This window comes from Bos indicus, chromosome 11, assembly GCF_029378745.1.
Source record: "Bos indicus isolate NIAB-ARS_2022 breed Sahiwal x Tharparkar chromosome 11, NIAB-ARS_B.indTharparkar_mat_pri_1.0, whole genome shotgun sequence".
NCBI lineage: Eukaryota > Metazoa > Chordata > Mammalia > Artiodactyla > Bovidae > Bos > Bos indicus.
Window position 1 is genome coordinate 106,849,827 of NC_091770.1, and position 21,753 is coordinate 106,871,579.

Below are 21,753 nucleotides of genomic sequence, written 5' to 3' on the forward strand. Positions count from 1 at the left end.
TACAGACACACAATACAGCTACCATCTCCACTGATACCCAGAGAGGTGCCCTGGCCACCGCTTCAGACCACCTTGTGGGCACTCAGGATGCTCAGGACTCTGTCCTGTGTGTCCCTGGGAAGTGATTCCCAGGAGGTCCATCCACTGAGCCGAGTTTGTCTGTTTTCAAGCAGCCCTTTAAATCCCTGAGGCCAGCGACCCTCTCTCACAGCATAAAATGTACCCCCGTGTGTCACTGCTCCTCATCAACATGGCTGCTGCTTTTATAATCAGTCTTCAGATATGGTCACCTGATTCTGTTATTTTTTTATTATGCTGAAGTCAATCAAGTGTTTTATATCTTACTAGCATATTAATATGTCAGATTCAGAGAAATAATTCAAGTATGAAGTCAACTGATTATCCTCCTATCCATATGAAGTATATAAATATAATCTCTGGGAGATGGTGAAGGACAGGGAAGCCTGGTGTGCTGCAGTCCATGGGGTCGGAAAGAGTTGGACATGACTGAGTGACTGAACAATGATAAAGTATTATCTCAATTGATAATGAATGTACAGTGCATAGGGAAAAGTGGGAGAAAAGTATTTTAAAACTTGGATCAAGCTTAGCTAATAAAATTAGCAGTTGCAAATGTTGTTTGAGGGAAGAACATAACGAATTATGAATTAGGACATTTTCCTCTTATGTGAAAGGAAAACAGCAAAAGTCACAGAACATCCTCATGAGTAGATATATTTATTTATTTAGAAACTGGTTATTTTCTGTCAATCAATTTCCATTTTAAGAGTTTGTGGGGTTTCCATAATGGCTCATGGTAAAGAATCCTGCCAATGCAGGAGACATGAGTTCAATCCCTGGTCCAGGAAGATCCCATGTGCCTTCAGAGGAACTAAGCCTGTGAACCACAACCATCAAGCCTGTGCTCCACAGCCTGGGGGCCACAGCTCCTGAGCCCACGTTCTGCCACCACTGAAGCCTGGGGGCCCTGGGGCCCACGCTCCATAACAAGAGAAGCCGCTGCAACAAGAAGGTCAGGCACCACAACCAGAGTGCTCCCCGCTCACCGCAACCAGAGCAAACCTGTGCAGCAGCAAGGACCCAGCACAGCCCCCACCGAAGAAAAGAGCCTGTGAAAGAACAGCTGAAGCCCACGCAGTGCTGTGCCTACCCATCCAGTGGCCTGAGCAGTGGGCGCTGCAGGCCAGCCTTCAGGGGGATCTGCGGAGTAGGCAGCGAGCTCGCTGCCTGCCTGTGGACTAGGCCAGCACCTCAGATCCAGTAGCGTTGCACTCAGCTGCTGAAGTGACCCATTCACGGTGAAGTCCTCCTTGGTCAGAGCTTGCTCAGCTGGCACCTGCTCTTCCCTTTTAATCTCTTCAGAATCTGCAGATGTAGAGATCAGGCACGACCTCCCAAGAGTGTTCACAGGAAACAGTGCCGCGCACGGGCAGAACTTCCCCGGTGAGCATCTGCCAAGTCAGACCCACCGACAGCTCCCTGGTTGCCGGGAATGGGTCGTCTCCAGAGTGCAGAGGAGAGTCCGTGTCACACAGACCGATGGTAAGAAGTTCACATACATGCCTCTGGGAGAGGCCAGCGGTCAGCCCTGGCCTCGTAACCACCAGGAGTCTTGGCTCCTGGAAGCTGCCTGGGTCTGGTTAGTGGAGGCTCCAGGAGCGAAGTGGCTGACCAGAGGAGTGGTGGCAGCAAACTGCAGCTCAGCTCGCTGGCGAGGGTTCCTGGAGGACGCAGCAGGGACAGCAGCTGGGTTTTCACTGGCAACGATGGCATGAGCTGCCTACAGAAGCTTCTCCCAAGTTCTCTTCGGATTCCTAGTGTAGACGCCGTCACTTTTCCTTCTGTAGATGTACTGCTCCGTTGGGAAGTAAAGGTCGGTGCTACCTAAGTGGGCCCCTGCTGCAAGGAACGTGATGACGTCATCCTTCATTTGCTGGACATCAAGGACCGAGGATAGTGTAAAAGATTCACTTCCCGTTATGACAAGAATCCAGACAGTGCCCTATGGACCACTGTGTGGGTAGCGTGGGAAAAGCCTGAGAAGATGTTTTAGAGAAGCCAGATAATCTTTCTGATAAAACAAACTTGACTTTCATTCAGTTTGTAGAAATAACGCTGTGAGTTTTATTCTTTAGAGGTTTAAATTCTTTTATAATGTCTTGGCATTTCTGAGAAACTTATAATACATGTACAAGATTCAAGAACCTAGAAATATAAAATACTTCATATTACATTGTTCTTCCTACCGCCTCCCTTCTTGTCAAGGCCCTGCTGTTCCACAGTCAGCCACGTGTTTTGTTTCTCAGGAATAGCTTCTGGAGGTTTATTTATTTTTTCTAAGTATTTATTTGGCTGTGCCCGCGGGACCTTTGCCATGGGAACTCTTAGCTATGGCCTGTGGGTTCTAGTTTCCTGACAAGGTATTGAACTCAGGCCCCTACAATGAGAGTGCAGAGTCTTAGCCCCTGGATCAAGAGAGAAGGCCCAGAATGTCATTTTATGGATACACAAGCAACTATGAATATCTATTTCTTCTTCACTCCACATGTGGTGCTAATGGTAAAGAACCCACCTCCCTATGCAGGAGACATAAGGGACTCAGATTCAATCCCTTGGTCTGGAAGATCCTCTGGAGCAGGAAATGGCAACCCACTCTAGTATCCCTGCCTGGAGAATCGCCATGGGCAGAGGAGCCCGGTGGGCTACAGTCCATAGTGTCAAAAGTGTGGGATGTGACTGAGTGACTGAGCACAACCACATTTAAAACCATACATGGTCACATACTGTGCACAATGTTTTATGGTATCTTGCTTATATTCAGCTGACAATATCTTGGGGAATATTCTCTCTTGGAACACTATTTTCCACAAATCAGTCCACTGAATAGATGATGTACTATAATACGCTTTACTGGTCCACATTGGAATAAACACTAATATAAAATGACATCTTGACATCACAAAAAACTATGTAATGCATAACCTTAGCCTAATTTATTCCATTGCAGGAAATTGTATCAATTTCTAATGCATATGGAATTTCTATAAATCTAATGGATTTGTAGCCTGAAGTATTTCCAACTGAAATATAGCATCTGATAGGATGTTGCTGGTAAACTAGCACGTTGCTGGATTTCCCCCCCTCCCCCACTCCACCAAGGAGCTATGCAATGATCATTTCTCTTTCCTTAAGACTCAACCTCTCCTCTCCCAGATTTCTCCCTGATCTGTTTTCAAAAACATTCTCCAACCTCTTCTGCCCTTGTGACTTCTCTATAATCTGCTCCTCTTCTTAGCACTGTCCTTCATTCTCATGCCCTCATTGCCTGGTCTGGACTCTACCTGCCATCTCAACATTGCCCATCATTGCTCCACCCACTCCCCTGGAGATGGTATCAGTACGGCCAGATGGTTGAGTATAGAAAAATGGTTCGTGGATGATATTGAATCACTGAGCCTGGATGAGAAGGAGACATCCACAGGGGAGTCTAAGGTAGCTGGGGAAGAAGGAGAATTTAGGTTTTATCTGTGGTCTTCACTCAGGGGAAGATGCTACAGGGCCCACCAGGGAAGGAGAAGTCAGAGTCAGAGGTAAATACTTGGGAGGTGGTGTCCAGAAATTCCAGCAGGAGCTCTGGAGAGAAGAGTGAGGGAGAGCACCTGCTGTGAAGCTGCTGTGAGTGTTGGGCAGGGACACACATGGGGCAGCAGAGAAAGGAGCAGGAAGGTGATAACAGGCTTCCCGAGGGAAGGAGGGTGTCATGGTGATAGTGATGTGCACAGAGTTACACATGTCACGGAGATGAGGGAGGACGGAAAAGAGCCAGTGAGAGGGAGGGCGGATGCAACTAACACATCCTGTACACTGTTTCCTGAGAGGCCAAGAGCAGAGGCCAAGAGAGAGGCTGAGCCAGAGCACAGGACACAGTGAAGGAGACATGAAAGTTGATAAATAAAAACATAGGTGTTCAAATCAAGATTGTGTTAAAACGCTCTTTTAAGGAATACAGTTGGGGTTTTAAGGAACTCCTTTTAAGGAATATAGAAATAAAATTGCAGGTGAGATATTAATTCTTAGATGGTGATTCACAAGAATGACTCCCCTGCCTAAAGAGTGACCATCAGAAGCAGTTCTGTGCAGAGGAGAGCGGGGAGACGGCACAGCACAGTGGTGGAGACACGTGGTCGATGGAGACTCTGGGCCTTCATGGGACGAGGGGGGGTCCTGTAGACCCCATACGCCGGTGTGCTGAGAACATCGAGCAGGAGTTACTTGAGCCATTGAGAGTCACTGTACTTGAAGGGGTTTTTGTTTACACATAATTTTATTTCTTTTTGGCTGCCCTGGGTCTTCTTTGCTGCCTGCAGGCTCTCTCCACTTGTAGCAAGCAGGGCCTGTGCTCTAGTTGGGTGGTTGGGCTTCCCGCTTTGGTGGCTCCTCTTGCTGTGGAGCGCTGGGCTCTAGGATGCCTGGGCTCAGTCTTTGCGGTGTACAGACTTAATTTCTCTGTGGCATGAGGGATCTTCTGGGGACCAGAGATCGAACCGGTGTCCCCTGCACTGCAAGGTAGATTCTTAACCACTGGACCACCAGGGAAGCCCCTGTACTTGAAGTTTTCATTGGAGCTACCTAAAACATGATAAAAGTGATCTCAGCAAAAGGGGGAAGGAGCAGTGAGTGCACGGCCTGCCTTCCACCAAAGAGAGCCTGCTGGGTTTGCACAGACCCCTTTCCGTTTCTGAACCACACTTGCCTCTTTCTCCACCTACAAACCACACATTTCTTAAATTCTCCAAGCAATCTTCCTGGTGGCTATCTTCCATGGAAGTAGAATTTCTAGGTGAAAGATTCTGTGCAATCTTTCTATGTGAATATCAGAAGAAGGTGAACATTTTGTTTGAGGTTATGGTTCTGGAAATTCAGAATTAAATATATTTCAGCTCACATTGGCCAAACATGCTATACCTGGCCTCAGCCTCCTGTATTTTAGTTGGCTCACTGGTGTCATTAAGGTCCTGGGATCCCTCTAGCCCCTCAACTACTTCATCCACCTCCTATGGCATGGCAAAAAAAAAAGGCTCTCTGGTACCATTAATATCCCTGTTGATTGCAGATCCTGTGATCTTGCTGGTGCCTTGACTTACTGCAGCTTCCTAAGTTCTTACCTAGGATTTGTTGGCATAAAGTTCAACCAGGAAAAGCAGAAAACAAAACCTGTTTTAATGTGTCTCTTGATATTTGGTTTTGTTTTTACATTTGCAAGAGCAAAACAGAGAAAATGAAGCAAAGGATACTTTTAAACATATATGGTTAACTGATTTAGAATTACTGATTCAAAGAGTGTCTGTAAAAATAAAATGTGACTTCCACTCCCAGCTTTAAGAGGAACAGTATCTGAACTTGCTCACCTGGCACTGGTAATTAGAAAGCTGAACAAAATACTGGGAACAACTGTTTTCAGATCCTGGACAGCAGGCCATGCAAGACTAAGTTCCTAGAGTGAAGATGGATGCACAAATCCATCTGAAAACTCCTGGCTGTCTGCCTTCAGGCAATTTCCATGTTGCAGGTACAGGGAGGGGAACCCAGATGCAGCCCAGCAAAGCCCTGATCTGAGAACACAAGTGAGCCAGGGAGGTGCAGAAGGTGATATGTGTGGGGCAGGGCATCTAAAAGAGAGAGCTACTCAGACAGAAAGAATGATTACAAGTGCCTAATGAGCCCATTGAGTCTCTGTCATCTGATCACACGCAGGTGAAATTTCCCAAGGCTGGGCAGGAACAACTTTTGAGGAAAGAATTATTACTGGAGAGCTGTGCATTGAGTGGGATCAGATGCCATGATCTTAGTTTTCTGAATGTTGAGCTCTAAGCCAACTTTTTCACTCTCCTCTTTCACTTTCATCAAGAGGCTCTTTAGTTCCTCTTTACTTTCTGCCATAAGAGTGGTGTCATCTGCATATCCAAGGTTATCGATATTTCTCCTGGCAATCTTGATCCCAGCTTGTGCTTCTTCCAGCCCAGCGTTTCTCATGATGTACTCCGCATATAAGTTAAATAAGCAGGGTGACATACTCCTTTTCCTATTTGGAACCAGTCTGTTGTTCCATGTCCAGTTCTAACTGTTGCTTCCTACAGGTTTCTCAAGCGGCAAGTCAGGTGGTCTGGTATTCCCATCTCTTTCAGAATTTTCCACAGCTTGTTGTGATCCACACAGTCAAAGGCTTTGGCATAGTCAATAAAGCAGAAATAGATATTTTTCTGGAACTCTCTTGCTTTTTTGATGATCCAGTGGACGTTGGCAATTTGATCTCTGGTTCCTCTGCCTTTTCTAAAATCACCTTGGACATCAGGAAGTTCATGGTTCACGTATTGCTGAAGCCTGGCTTGGAGAATTTTGAGCATTACTTTACTAGCGTGTGAGATGAGTGCAATTGTGCGGTCGTTTGAGCATTCTTTGGCATTGCCTTTCTTTGGGATTGGAATGAACACTGACCTTTTCCATTCCTGTGGCCACTGCTGAGTTTTCCAAATTTTCTGACATATTGACTGCAGCACTTTCACAGAATCATCTTTTAGGATTTGAAATAGCTCAACAAATAGATGGGGAAACAGTGGAAACAGTGGCTGACTTTATTTTGGGGGGCTCACAAATCACCGAAGATGGTGATTGCATCCATGAAATTGAAAGATGCTTACTCCTTGAAAGGAAAGTTATGACCAAACTAGACAGCATATTAAAAAGCAGAGACAGTACTTTGCCAACAAAAGTCCGTCTAGTCAAAGCTATGGTTTTTCCAGTAGTCATGTATGGATGTGAGAGTTGGACTATAAAGAAAACTTAGCAGAGAAGAATTGATGCTTTTGGACTGTGGTGTTGGAGAAGACTCTTGAGAGTCCCTTGGACAGCAAGGAGATCCAACCAGTCCATCCTAAAGGAGATCAGTCCTGGGTGTTCACTGGAAGGACTGATGCTGAAGCTGAAACTCCAATACTTTGGCCACCTGATGTGAAGAGCTGACTCATTGGAAAAGCCTCTGATGCTGGGAGGGATTGGGGGCAGGAAGACAAGGGGACGACAGAGGATGAGATGGTTGGATGGCATCACCGATTCAATGAACATGAGTTCACATGGGTGAACTCAGGGAGCCTGGTGCACTGCGGTTCATGGGGTTGCAAAGAGTTGGACACGACTGAGCAACTGAAATGAACTGAACTGAATGCATTGAATAATGTGCAACATTCATGTGGGGCGGAGAATCCTCACCAGCCAGAGTGAAGAAACCTCCTTGAATATATGGGGCATTCAACTGAGATGGAAAATGCATATATTAGAGCTGAAACTAAAAAAAAAAAGAGAGAGAGAGAGATGAAACTAATCACAAGCCTTAAAATAAAGGGCACATAGAATTCTACTAACAAACCTTAGCAATAATCCTCAAACGTGTCTGTTATGAGGGTAATCATTTCCTACCAGGAAAAAGCAAAATTAACACTTTCAGGAATCATACAAAGAAAACAAGCCAAAAGACATTTCTATCACCCAGGAAACTTCAAGACACTTAGGGGTCCTGTGTCAGACAAGAGGTCTGAAGTATATTTCATATTACCTCATACCCACCCACAAAAATGAATATAAACCCCTTTATATACACTGCAAATATACGAGAATATTCAAGAAATTGACTACTTTCTGGAAAAATATGAATTCTCAAGACCAATATTTAAAGCAGCTGTAACAAAAGAAAAATAAGCAAGGAAGGCTATAAAATAAATTTTTTTTCAAGAATTACTTCTGAAAATCATGTGAAGGCTATGCAAGCAAAGAACAACTGACTACAAAAGCACCACATAATTTTAGAGAATCAAGAATAGAGGAACAGAAGAAATCTGTATTTTGTAAACATAATTTAACCCTGATAGGAGTCGGACACAACTGAGTGACTTCACTTTCACTTTTCACTTGCGTGCATTGGAGAAGGAAATGGCAACCCCCTCCAGTGTTCCTGCCTGGAGAATCCCAGGGACAGAGAAGCCTGGTGGGCTGCCGTCTATGGGGTCGCACAGAGTCGAAGCAACTTAGCAGCAGCAGCAGCATGAGAACTTGACATAAGTGACATAAAACAAAACGACACACCAATTTTACCTACTATTCTTGGTCTCCTAATCCATTAAATGCTAATTAATGATATATGAATCATTGCAGAGAAATTCTCCATCTCTAAAAAAACTTAGGTTTCCTCACAATTTTTGTTCCTTTAAAGGAAGTCAAGCTGTACAGTCTAAGAAGTGCTTGCTCCAGAAGATGTGGAATATATATATAATGGAAAATTACTCAGTCATAAAATCAAACGAAATAATGCCATTTGCAGCAACATGGATGAACATGGTGATTTCACTTTAAGTGAAGTCAGACAGAAAGAGACAAGCATCGTATGACATCACATATGTGGAATATTGAAGAATGATACAGATGAACTTATTTACAAAGCAGAGGTAGAGTCACAGACATAGAAAACACGCTTATGGTTACCTAAGATGACACGGGGGTGTGGGAGAGGTGAGTCAGGAGTTTGGGGTCAGCACACACACACTGCTGTATGTACACCAGGTGACATAAGGAGCTGCTGTGTAGTGAAGGAGCTGTACTCAGTATCTTGGGACGACCTGTAACGGGAAAGAATCCGGAAGAATATATAGTCGCTCAGTCGTGTCCAACTCTTTGGGACTCCAGGGCCTGTACCTGCCAGGCTCCTCTCAAAGGACGGGCCACAAGGAGCTGGACACAGCAGAGGGACTAACCACACAAGTCCTACTCTGCTCGTTCTCAGCCAACTTGGAGAAAGACAGGACGCCTTATCAGCGCTGCAGTAAGTTTTCTCTAAGATGCCTGCCCTGTAGGGAACAATTTGAGCATATTCTGAACTTCAGTTGTGCTTGCAAGTAATTTTGTCAGGAGAAAGAGTTGGTGAAAGAAAGCACAGCTGACCCAGAGGAAACTAACCAGGCAGGAAAACACAAAACACCGCTTAACACACAATAAACATTAAACTGATTGAGGACATTGCAGGAAGTGTCATAATTCATGCTCCATTTGTCCACACTTAATTGAGTGTGCTCAGTTAAGACACTCTGTGTCTAGAGTGTGCTGTCATTCTTGGCTAATTTAAAATATAGTGTATTAGTAGGAAATTGCAGGCATAATAAGGCAAACAGATCAGGAGATAACTGTCCTCGAAAAGAGAGTTGATGACTTACAGTTCCCAAGAGGAGGGACAGGCCACACCATTGGGCCACACGGGAAAGGACCGGACTTGTCCGCAGATTGAGGGAAGGGAATTAGGTACAGGGACCTTTACTGTGACTCCTCAGGAGGAACAGTGAGCTGGGTGTGCAGGCTGAGGACTGGCTGGTGCACGTGATGTTAGCGGCCATCCTCGGTGTCTGCCTCTGGGTGACAAGGGAAGGGGACAGTGGCTCGGAGCGCATTTTAATTGTCACCTCCTCAGAGACACATCCCCATGTGCATCTGTGGTGACAGCTCCCCCATGTCTCCTGCCCTTACCACCTCGGTCCTTCACGGCACCAGGGCTGGCCCTGTCTGCACCCGCTGGGGCTCGTCACCCATCTGTCCTCTGTCCCGGGACTCCTTTCCTCCCCACCCTCCCACCGCCCCAGCTCCTCTCTTCCTGCTGTGCCGTGTCCCGCCCTTCACTCCATGGAGCTGACTCTTCTACAAGCTGTTCTGTTTATTCCTTGTCTCGCTCCACAGTGTCAGCTCTGTGGGAGCAGCAGAATCCTTTCTTTTTAAAGTGTGGTGGTTTTCTGTCTTACTCTCCTCTTGAATGTCAAGGACTGTGAGGTGTCGTGGCTGGGCCCCTGCCCCCAGCACAGGCCTGGCACAGAGCACATGCGCTCTCAGCATTTGGGGAAGAACCAGCAGTGGTAAGCCTTGTTGCTGCCCCCGGGGGACTGTTAAAAACAAGACAACAGCCCCAGAGGAGTTGCCTAGTTAGGAACCATGCTAGCAAAATAGACGTAAATGCAGTTTTGGCTCTTCCAGAAATGAAATCTTGAACCAGTCAGCCAGGAATCTTCTGACTATCACTAGTTAAGTCATCTGCCTGAGAAAGCTTTCCAGCCTTTAATGGAAAGTAACCTCACAGTAACCACTTGGATTCTTTGCCCAGTACAACTTCCTTGTTCCTGATTCCTTATGCCTATAAAAGTCTTTTATTTTGTGCAACTCCTCAGAGTCTCTAACTGTTAAATTGGATGCTGCCTGATTCATAAATCTTTAAATAAAGGCACTAAGATTTTAAAATTTTACTCAGTTGAATTTTATTTTAATAGGGCATATAGCTTATTTTGGAGATGGCAATGGCACCCCACTCCAGTGCTATTGCCTGGAGAATCCCAAGGACGGGGGAGCCTGGTGTGCTGCCTTCTATGGCGTCGCACAGAGTTGGACACGACTGAAGTGACTTAGCAACAGCATAGCTTATTTTAGGATTATATTTGGCTTTTAAAAGATTGTTATAGTTTCAATCGAGCTTACTGTGAACGATGTCAGATTCAGGATCTCCGAAGATGATTTAGCTTCAGGACCAAGACCAGGATTGATCACTCAAGAGCGTTTGTGTAGCAGAGTGTTATGACAGTGGAAAAAAGGCAAAGAAAGCTTCTGACATGGACAGCAGAAGGGGGTGGGGAGTGCCCCCCTTGCTAGTGTTAGCAAGGGAGGTATATACTTTTTAAATTAGTTACTACAGTAAATCAAAAGAATGTCTCAAGTTTGTGAAAGTTTTACCAGACCCACTCCCACAATTAGCATTTTAGGATAACAGGATTAGATTTTAACAGAAAGATCCTACGAGACCCATTCCCATAATATATACTCTAAGATGTCAGGATTAATCAGAAGGTTTTCAGAAAGGAGAAACTGTCCTCAAGCAGGATACATTGTTCTTATATGATCCTTAGTACAGAGTTTAAGTGGCTCAGATGATAAAGCATCTGCCTACAATGTGGGAGACCTGGGCTGGATCCCTGGGTTGGGAAGATCCCCTGGAGAAGGAAATGGCAACGCTCTCCAGTACTCTTGCCTGGAAAATCCCATGGACAGAGGAGCCTGGTAGGCTACAGTCCATGGGGTTGCAAAGAGTCAGGCATGACCGAGCAACTTCACTTTCTTTCACAAAGTTTAAACTGAGTTGTGTAATCATCAGTTCTGGGCCTAAAGAAAGAAAGAAAACAAAACAAAAAAAATGTTTTAAGTGACTAAGACTAAGGAATGTAGAGAAAAAAGATGTTTGTCCTTTCCTCCTCCTTGAGAACTCCAGACCCTCTCTCCTTGGCTTCCCCCGGACTTCTTATCAACCTGCTTAGGAATTGACTCTCTCACTTTGAGCACCTCTTCAGCCTGTGAGCTCCATGAGAACATCAGTTCAGAAAGAGAAAAGACCTTGAGTAAATGTTAGGATGACTGAATAGCTGTACAGATAAAATGACTACACAGAGTCCATGAGAAGGTTACATTCACTGACGATTAGCTTTTTCTTCCTCCTCCCTCCCTCTTTCCATAACAGAAGTTCAAGGGATTTATATCACCCTCACCTCATAAGGAACTCCAGTGGTCTGGGTGAGTTTTATCTTTTCTTTATTTTTACACTGGAAGACATTTCATGACTGTACCCCTCAAAACTGAGAAAATTACTACTTGAGGGGCAGGAACACTTCACGTTGTCTGAGTCAAAACAGAACACTACATGAACACAGGATATTGAGGAGGTGGCTGGGCCCCTGGGCAGCTGGAAGTAGGGAGACAAAGGCAGAGGGGTGTTGTTTCCTCCTCCCTCCTCCCAACATGACACACTTGTCCCTCTTTGTACTTAATCAATCCGATCCTGATTATCTGGAGATTGACATGTCTGCTGGCAGATGGTGTGGTCTTAGGTCACAGCATTAAGGCCACCAGACCTCAGTTCTGAGCTGTTTGCAAGACCTAGGACAAGTCTTCAGCGTCTTAGATCTGCTGTTTTTAACCCTAAGCATTGACAGCGGCACTACCTATGTGAGGGTCCAGAGGCAGAGGCTTAGGCACTTGGGATTGGTCACTGGGAAAGGCTGCAGCCCTGTGAAGGCTGCCCCTAGAAGCCCACCTGGAACACGAGTGGTACGTGGAATATCTGGATGAAGCAGTCAAGATGTCAGTGAGAGACACTCAGTTGGTGCCAGAACAGCATTGAATTAGAGCACTGGGCTTTTCTCCACTCACTTCCAGAGGGTCAGGCCCTATTGCCACTGGCCACATACCCTGAGTGATAACCATCTCTTGGGAACTCCAAGTCACAGCCTGATGGCTGGGCCTCCACAGGGCTGAAAGATGTGCCAGGAGCGGTTTGTCCACAGATGCTGGGCACCCCAGGGCTCTGACAGGGGCTGGTGAGGCTGGCATGGCAGGGCCCCTCAGCACAGGGTATTGGGGTGCCTGGTCGGGGCTGCCATCATCTAGGGCCATGCCACCATGAAGGCACCTGTTAATTTCTGAGCTCAGAAGCTAAAGCAAGGTTGAGCCTGATTAGTACTCGGTTGCAAGACCACCTGGAAAGACCAGGTGCTGTGGACTTTCCCACTTGTCTCTCCTTTCATCTCTCTCTCCCTTTGCCACCACCGCCCCCCCCCCCCCCCCCCCCAGCACAGTTGGGCTCTCCTTTGGCCACAGGGAGTTGCACCTATTGTTGAGTCTTGGCCTGGGTGGGTTCTGCTGGGAGTTCTGACAATGGGCAGCACAGTTGGGCTGGCATCCTCTGTGCTTGCTGGCTGCTGTGGGTTGGTGGGCAGGTTGAGTGCCTACAGGAAGGCAGTACTTTATGCCATGGAACTGTCTGCATAAAATGGTTCTCATGGCGACATTGGACCTCTGTGTATTTTCCACATTAAAAGAACTGTAGCATGTCTGTGTGTGTGTGTGCATGTGTTAAAGACTTAGGAAAATTCTGAAGCCAAACAAAAAATTGGATCACATGATAAAATATGAATAAGCTTCAAAAACATGACACTGTGTAAGAAACCGGACCTAAATGGCCACAGTTGTACAAACCCATGTGCTTGAAATACACAGAATAGGCAATTCCATGAGGATGAAAGAGTGAGGAATGTAGAATTAAAAGTGACTGATTAAGGAACACTAGGTGTCTTTGTAGGGAGATAAAATATAAAATATTCTGGATTAGATAGTGATGATGGCTACACAACTATAGAGATAGGCAATCACTAAAATATAGTGCTCAAAGGAGAATTTTTTGGTATATGATATATATCTCAACTTAAAATGATTAATTTGATTTTTTTCAAAAATAACAAAACCCACGTATTATCCTCAGTGCTTTATTTGGTTCTCACTCTAAGCTCTGTAGACATAAACAAAGGTGCCTATGTCTGTGTGTGCATGCTCAGTCGTGTTTGACTCGTTGTGACCCCACGGCCTGCAGATGGCCAGGCTCCTCTTTTCATGGAATTTTCCAGGCAAGAATACTGGAGCGGTGGCTGTTTCCTACTCCAGGATATTTTCCTGATCCTTCACTGTTTCTTCAGAATTTGTCTCCAGAGCAAGGAGTCAGCCACCACCACTCGCCTAGGCTGAGACTCAGGGCACACAGAGGAGTGGGACGCGCTCTGGTGGGAAAGAGGGAAAGCATGTCCTACTCAGAGCATGTAATGTGGGGAAGCCGGAGACAGGCTGGGAGGAAGAGGGCCGTCCCAGGTGACTGCTTAGATGACAGATTTGGTTTCCCCCATTTGGTACTAAATTGAAAGGAAGGAAAATAAGAAAGGTGGCAGTCACTGACCATGCACTGAATCCTGGAGCCCATTGCTGCAAGGGCTGGGGTCTGGCTTTCCAGGTCGGCTGTTGCAGGGCAGGGCATCATGGCTGGAAGGAGAGGTTCCCCAACTTCACAGTGTATGAAGAAAGTTCTTCATTTCAATATCCTTCTCTGGTCGTCTTCAATTGGATACTCTGTGGATAAACTTGAAACTGTTTCTTAAATTAACTGCAAACAAAGGTAATAATTACATTATTGTTGAGTTACAATGATAATGGTGATTTTCACTATAATTAATTTCGAGATTTTTCATTGAATACCTACATTACAGTACATATATTAACAAGAATCAGGCCATCTGGTCGACCTCGCCACAGTAGCCACCAATCTGTCAGCTTTGTGATCCTCACACAGATGTATCCGCATCTCATACCCGGGAAACACAGCGCCTCCACACAGACACCATCCTTTCCACTCCTGAGCCCGAGGAGAATAGAAGGGACGCTGGGCGCCCCTCAAATAGATGCAGCCCGACCCGCAGGAAACCCATCTGCGGAGTCCTGAGCACGTCACCGGGAACCGAGGCCGCCTGGGAGCAGCCTCAGCGCCGCGAAGGCAGCGGGACGACCGTTCCCCCAAGGTGGCAAGGAAGCGCTTCCGGGCGCCCTTTGGGGAGGAGGACGGGCGGCCCGTGGTCCCTTGCGGTGCCTCGTGTTCTGGACACCAGGGCCGGCCGCCTCCGGGGAGAGGACACACGTTTGTGAATCGGGACTATCGGGGTCCATGGGGGAGGCTGGGAAGACTGGACATGTCTGCGTGCATCCGTGTGGTCCGCACCTCCGGGCGAGTGGGAAACATCGAGAGGCTGTAACCCCGTGGACGCCGGCGCCATGCCCTTTCCTGCTCGCTCTCAGCTGCCCCGGCGGTGCCCGCGGGCAGAAGGGGCCCCGCGGCGCACTGGTCCACCGGGCCGGGCAGCGACACCGACCGACGCCGACCGACGCCGCCCGCCCTGTCCGCCGACCTGCAGCCCGAATCTCCAGCAACAGCAGGCTCTTCCCGGGTCTCATGACGAACTAAGATGGAAAGGCAAATGAATTAGAACAGCTAAAGCAGTTTTATAAAAAGAATACAATCTTTCCCATAGGTTGGCACCTGGTGCCAGAAAGAAGTGTCTTCAGAAATCAAAAGGAGCCACACCGCCTGCTTTTCTGCCTCCTCCTCCTGTGGCCTCCAGGCAGGCAGCTGGCATCCTAGCCCCTTAAAGTCACTGCTCCACTCAGACAGACGCAGATCCAAGGAGGGGTTGGTAAGACCTTGGCTCTGCAGACTTGGGTTCCTCAGCCTCTTGCCTCATCCTGGGAGCCCCCAGCCAGTCAGTCATCACCCCAGTCTTCCCCACCAGAGGCTACTGGCCCCACTCTGCAGGGGGCAGCCCTTGTCTCTATGAGCTCTGAGCTGTTTTCCCAAAGGAAGGATTTTCCCTTTGCACCGCAGGTATGAAGCAAGGGGATAACTGACTTTTTGCACCTGAACCCATCTCACACTTTGTCCTCACATCTGGCCCCAATTATGCCCATGAGGGTAGAAGAAGGCCATTCCCTTTACATAGGAGGTGTGAATCAATTGGAAGCCTGAGCTTTCACATCTGGACCTTTCATACGCGGTTTGTATGCATTGAGCTCCTGAAGACACAAGACAGAGACAGGGTTAGGCCTCTTAGTGTGGTGTGGCCATTGCTCTCATAAAATATCCAGGGTCTCTAAGCAACACCAGGGTGGCAAGAATAGGGAAGCATGAAATCATTCAAGCCACACATACACACACACACACAAAGGAGGGGCTAAAGCAACTACCTGATCCTAAGGGAAAATGCAGCTCTGGAATCAAACATGTCAATGTGTCATGCAGATGTAATATCATGTAAATGACCTGATTCTTTAAAAAATTTTAATTATGAATAAATATTTGATGTCCTTGTGTTTATTCTGAGATTATTGAGACTAATATGGCCAGATTTACATTACTTAAAAAAGATTAATTTCATTGGGAAAAATTTACTAAAATTTTACATTTCTTCAAGAAAAATTCAGACAGAGAGTATTGAAAATACTATGTTCCTGTGAGGACCTGTGAGCGAGGACACTACTTTTGTTAGGTCTGAGAGGGCAACGACCAATGTTATAAGATGGACGATGGCAAGGTGACAGCCTGTGACGAGACTGATGCCCTGAGCCAGAGCGCCTATGTCCTGTTCTATGCCTAGGAGGGTGGGTGGGAAGGAGGTGCTGGGGGAAGGTCAGAGGCCCTCTTGAGGGGTGACTCCACAGACCCCGGGCAGCCTCAGGAGACGCCAGCGGCAGAGCTCCTGGGTCGGAGGAGTCCCCGGGGGACACAGAGGTCGAAGGGATGAGCTTAGAGCAGTGGCGACGCCTGCAAGAACACAGCCGACCGAAGCCGGCCTTGGAGCTGCGGAAGGTCCAGTCTGCCCTGCCTGCCGGCGCAGTCGTGATTCACCAGTCCAAACACGGAGGAGGGAGAAACCGCACGCCGCCCCAACAGGAGCACGAGCGGCTCGACCGTCCCAGCACGGACACCCCGCCTCCGGGGGCCGAAGAACGTCGGCAACGGCCCTTGTGCCAGCGGGAGGGCCAGAGCCACCAAGGGGAAGAACAAGAAGCCGCGGCCGTCTCTGGGGCTGTGGCGGTAGGTCGGCTCTGACGCACATGCGTGCAGACGCCCAGGCACACGCTGTGTGCGGCACGCCCTGTGTGACGCACCGAGAGTTCCGACGAGGAGCGAGTTCCTCTCGGCCGTGGGCGTGATGCAGCCTCCTGGGAAAGAGCGGGGCACACTCCTGGGAGTGTGCCCGGGGTCTCGGTGTTCACTTGGGACGGGCTCGTGCCTGAGCGGCTGAGCTCTCGAGGGCTGGCTCTGCTGGGAAGTCGCTGGAGAGGATGGGGTGATGGGGTGCATGAGCGGGCCTGGGCACGGTCCGAGGGCCTCCCACTTCTGCGAGGGTGGGAGAGTCCTCTCGGGATGGGACTTTGGGTGTGGGTTTGCCTTTCGTTCCCCGTCTCCGTTCCCTGGCCGCACCGCTGGCCTCGGGTGAGTGACGCGGCCTGGAGACGCCTCACAGAGCGCTCACAGCCAGCCGAGCAAGGAGAAGATCTCGGGAGCCCTTCGGGGGGCAGGGAAGAGCGGGTGCAGGTCCATGAACCGTCTCCTTCCGGCCGGTCAGGCTCTCGAAAATGCCCCAGACGTCGAGAGGCGTCCGGGGAGAAGACGGGCAAGCAGCCTTTATGGGTGTCTGTCCTCGGGAGGCCTCGTGCTACTTGGCGGAGGGTCCGGCAGGAATGAGGCGGGGATGCGCGCGTCCCCGGCACGACGCTCGTCCGCAAAGATCCCTGGGGCTCCATGTCCGGTGCAAGGAGTACGCTGGAGAAGCTCCAAGTGCCCAACAGGAGAAGCGATCCACAAGGCCATGAGCACCGCCACCAGCACCACCAGCACCACCAGCACCAACACGAAGGCCAAGGGGAGAAAGGCAACCCAACCAGTCCCAAAGAAACTTCTCCACCAGCATCGCACCGGTGCCTGAGTGGAGATATGTCGCGCCACGTTCATTTCTGAAAGCAAAGGTCCTCCCCGCACTGAGGAAAGACCCGAGCCTACCCTAGATTGTGATAGCAAGACAACTGGACTTCCGACTCTGCCCGTCCTGTCTGGCAGTCTCATCCAGCTGGGCCCCGGGCAAACGCCTCTGGACGCGAGGAGATGCGGCCGGCCTCCAAAGTGCCTGGGGCGGTGGGGAAGCTGTCCTCCCCTAGCTGCTTTCGCGACTGCCTCATGGGCCCGCGACCCGCTGGAGGGGCACCTGAGGCCCCTTATCGACCACCTCTTGCGTTTTTCTTTCTTTGGCTTGGCTGATGGCTTCAAACCCCAAACCCTCCATCAAACTTTGGCAGACCGGGAATTTGCGATGTAACATGTCCGACCTCGAGGGCCAACTCTGGCTCCTGACTGCGCTAGTCGGCGTGGCAAGGAACAGAGAACGTTCCGATGGCTTGTTTCCCCCGCATGGCTGCCTACGCCGCACCATGCCCTCCGCACGTAGAGAGGACAAAGAATGATGAGCAGTATCTTCCCCCGAGAACACGAACAAGCGTGCCCTGCCGGGGGAAGCGGAGCCACCCACAGTCCGCCCTCATCATCACCACGCATCTTCCTCCGCCCCATCGTCTCAAATGGACTTACTGCTTGCCCCATCCACACCCTCTGAAGGAGGAGGAGGAGGAGGAGGAGGAGGAGGAGAAGAATGTCGATTGGGGTGGCGTGACAGAGGATATGGGAAGGTGGCCTTATGCTGGGCGAAATCCGTGCAAAAGAGAGAAAAATCCTGGCTGATCTCGCTTCTCTGTGCCATGGGAAGGAGGTAAGAGGACAGCAAGAGTGTGAGCACTTGGATCATAAAGCACAAAGCGGTAGGCTCCTAGCATGGGATGAGGGGAGCGGGAGGTGGGAGGGGTGCAATAGGCTAAGGAAGAAAACGGGGTCAGGGCCCTTCTTTCCTAGTAAGGACCAACGGAATCAACACTCCAGCTATGGTAAACCTGTGGACGGTCAAACCCCCATAGTCCTGGAGGGCAAGCATAATGTCCAGGACGGGAGAGCAAACAAACACACATGTCACACACCGAGAAGGACAGCAACAGTCATCCTCCTCCAGGAGGGAAACCTTTTTGATACCTTGAGTTATACCGCATTTTGAGCCCCGGAATTCGAAAGACGACTCTATGAGTCAACTAGTGTATATAAAAGAGAGAAAGAGAATAAAAGCAACAAAAAAATAACAAAATGAACACAAAATTTAAAAAAAAGTTTAAAAATAAATGCAAAAAAAAAAAAAAAAAAAACTCAAAAAACCCTAAAACACCAAGCAGGGAAAAAAAAAAAAAAAAAGAAGTAAATGATAAAGGAAGAAGGAAAAGGAAGCAAAAAGGGCAGCGGAGAGAGAAAAGGAGCTGCAGAAATGAATCCAAAGTTGCAGGAAGCCTATGCCTTTCTAAATGAGCTCGCTTTGGGTCTTGAGCAACGGCCCTGAAGGGAGAAAAGCATATGTGGCACTCTGCTGGCATCTTTTGGTGCTAGGACCCTGAACGCTAGAAGAGTGTCCAGTGAGAACGCATAGAAATAGGGGAGGACCTCGCTGGAGCGCAAAGTTGAGGCAAGGGTTTATTGTTGTCCAGGGAGGGGTTGTCCTCAGGCAGGGGTCTGGGGTCGGGAGACCCCTAAAGGGGAGAGGTTCGGTGGGCAGACATATGTTTCCACACGTGTGTTAGGATGTGAATGGTGAGCCCACGGAAGTCCTGTGCAGCCGGCATTTGTGTGCTGAACTTGGAAGCCCCGCAGTGAATCTCTAGCGGGCAAGGCTGGAAGGCCCAATGCCCCCGAATCATTTGCATCCTGAGCCCTTTGGTCCAGGGGGTCAGGTCGGAAGTGCGTGTGGGGCCTCGTCAAGGGGAATTCCCCGAGAAAAGTGTGGGTGGTTGGATGGCGGGAGTGGGAGTGGGCACGCCCTCGGCCGCCTCAGCCAATGAGGAGCCTGCACGTGCGGGGGTGGGGCTGTGAGGAAGCCCCCAGAGGCCCGAGGGGGCGGGGCCCAGGCCCTTTTCTGGAGCCGGACCGTCTGAGGGAAGGAGGCGTCGGCGTGCAGCTGCAGGTAGGAGATGGAAACCCTCGTGGGCCTTGTGTGCAGAGCCCCGGGGGCTGCTTCTGAGCACGGGGGAGGTGTGTGTCCGTCTCCCTTCGACGTCTTCCCCGGAGGGCAAGGTTGTGGGCCCAGCGCCGCTGGTGCGGGTGCCCTTCGGGGACCCTCTGTCCCTGAGGGGCCGTCGCCGGCGCTTGGGCGTCCCCAGCGGGGTGACTTGGCTCCTGGGTCAGCAGGGCTGACGCCTGGCCAGAAAGGCGCCCTGAGTTGGAAGGGGCCGTGGGGGGTGGGGGCTGGGCTTCAGAACCTGGGGAACACCTGCTACGTGAATGCGGCGCTGCAGTGTCTGAGCCACACGCCGCCCCTGGCCAGCTGGATGGTGTCCCAGCAGCACGCCACCCTCTGTCCGGCCCGCAGCGCCTGCACGCTCTGTGCCATGCGAGCTCACGTGACCCGAGCCCTCCTTCACGCGGGAGAGGTGATCCGGCCCCGCAAGGACCTGCTGGCGGGCTTCCACAGACACCAGCAGGAAGATGCCCACGAGTTTCTGATGTTCACTCTGAATGCCATGCAGCAAGGGTGCTTGAGTGCATCCCAGCCGTCGGGCCATGCCTCCGAGGACACCACCGTCATCCGTCAGATCTTCGGCGGGACCTGGAGGTCTCAGATCCAGTGTCTCCGCTGCCTCGGTGTCTCGGACACGTTCGACCCTTATCTGGACATCAGCCTGGATATCACGGCGGCTCAGAGTGTGGAGCAAGCTCTGAGAGAGCTGGTGAAGCCCGAGAAGCTGGACGCGGACAATGCCTATGACTGTGGCGTCTGTCTCCGGAAGGTGCCTGCCACCAAGAGGTTGACTTTGCACAGCACCTCCCAGGTCCTGGTGCTGGTGCTGAAGCGGTTCACACCGGTGAGCGGGGCCAAAAGGGCTCAGGAGGTGCGCTATCCCCAGTGCTTGGACCTGCAGCCCTACACGTCCGAGCGGAAGGCAGGGCCACTGGGCTACGTGCTCTATGCCGTGCTGGTGCACTCCGGGTGGAGCTGTGAGCGAGGACACTACTTCTGTTACGTCCGAGCGGGCAACGGCCAATGGTATAAGATGGACGATGCCAAGGTGACCGCCTGTGACGAGACCGCTGCCCTGAGCCAGAGCGCCTACGTCCTGTTCTACGCCCGGGAGGGTGCGTGGGAAGGGGGCGCTGGGGGAGGGGCAGCGGCCCCCGTCGGGGCTGACCCCACAGACCCGGGGCAGCCTGCAGCAGACGCCAGCGGCAGAGCTCCTGGGTCGGAGGAGTCCCCGGGGGACACAGAGGTCGAAGGGATGAGCTTAGAGCAGTGGCGACGCCTGCAAGAACACAGCCGACCGAAGCCGGCCTTGGAGCTGCGGAAGGTCCAGTCTGCCCTGCCTGCCGGCGCAGTCGTGATTCACCAGTCCAAACACGGAGGAGGGAGAAACCGCACGCCGCCCCAACAGGAGCACGAGCGGCTCGACCGTCCCAGCACGGACACCCCGCCTCCGGGGCCGAAGAACGTCGGCAACGGCCCTTGTGCCAGCGGGAGGGCCAGAGCCACCAAGGGGAAGAACAAGAAGCCGCGGCCGTCTCTGGGGCTGTGGCGGTAGGTCGGCTCTGACGCACATGCGTGCAGACGCCCAGGCACACGCTGTGTGCGGCACGCCCTGTGTGACGCACCGAGAGTTCCGACGAGGAGCGAGTTCCTCTCGGCCGTGGGCGTGATGCAGCCTCCTGGGAAAGAGCGGGGCACACTCCTGGGAGTGTGCCCGGGGTCTCGGTGTTCACTTGGGACGGGCTCGTGCCTGAGCGGCTGAGCTCTCGAGGGCTGGCTCTGCTGGGAAGTCGCTGGAGAGGATGGGGTGATGGGGTGCATGAGCGGGCCTGGGCACGGTCCGAGGGCCTCCCACTTCTGCGAGGGTGGGAGAGTCCTCTCGGGATGGGACTTTGGGTGTGGGTTTGCCTTTCGTTCCCCGTCTCCGTTCCCTGGCCGCACCGCTGGCCTCGGGTGAGTGACGCGGCCTGGAGACGCCTCACAGAGCGCTCACGGCCAGCCGAGCAAGGAGAAGATCTCGGGAGCCCTTCGGGGGGCAGGGAAGAGCGGGTGCAGGTCCATGAACCGTCTCCTTCCGGCCGGTCAGGCTCTCGAAAATGCCCCAGACGTCGAGAGGCGTCCGGGGAGAAGA

The 21,753-nt window shown here is 50.6% G+C and overlaps 1 protein-coding gene, 1 long non-coding RNA gene and 1 pseudogene across 3 annotated transcripts; 1 reads left to right on the forward strand and 2 right to left on the reverse strand.

The window, feature by feature from the left end:
• Window positions 1-454: 454 nt before the first annotated feature.
• LOC109578255 (small ribosomal subunit protein uS2-like) lies at window positions 455-3,083 on the reverse strand (annotated as a pseudogene).
• Window positions 3,084-10,344: 7,261 nt separating this feature from the next.
• On the reverse strand, window positions 10,345-16,449 carry LOC139185946 (uncharacterized). 2 transcript variants are annotated; one of them, XR_011569551.1, is made up of 3 exons: window positions 14,171-16,449; window positions 13,871-14,074; window positions 10,345-11,256 (listed from the first exon to the last, which is right to left on the reverse strand). It is a non-coding gene; the product is annotated as an uncharacterized lncRNA (long non-coding RNA). The 2 variants fall into 2 exon arrangements; XR_011569550.1 differs by lacking the exon at window positions 14,171-16,449 and having other exon boundaries at window positions 13,871-14,163.
• Window positions 16,450-19,575: 3,126 nt separating this feature from the next.
• On the forward strand, window positions 19,576-21,227 carry LOC139185970 (ubiquitin carboxyl-terminal hydrolase 17-like protein 6). Its single transcript, XM_070799852.1, has one exon. The coding sequence runs from the start codon at window positions 19,576-19,578 to the stop codon at window positions 21,175-21,177; it is 1,602 nt and encodes a 533-aa protein (XP_070655953.1). The 3' UTR covers window positions 21,178-21,227.
• The last annotated feature ends 526 nt before the right edge of the window (window positions 21,228-21,753 follow it).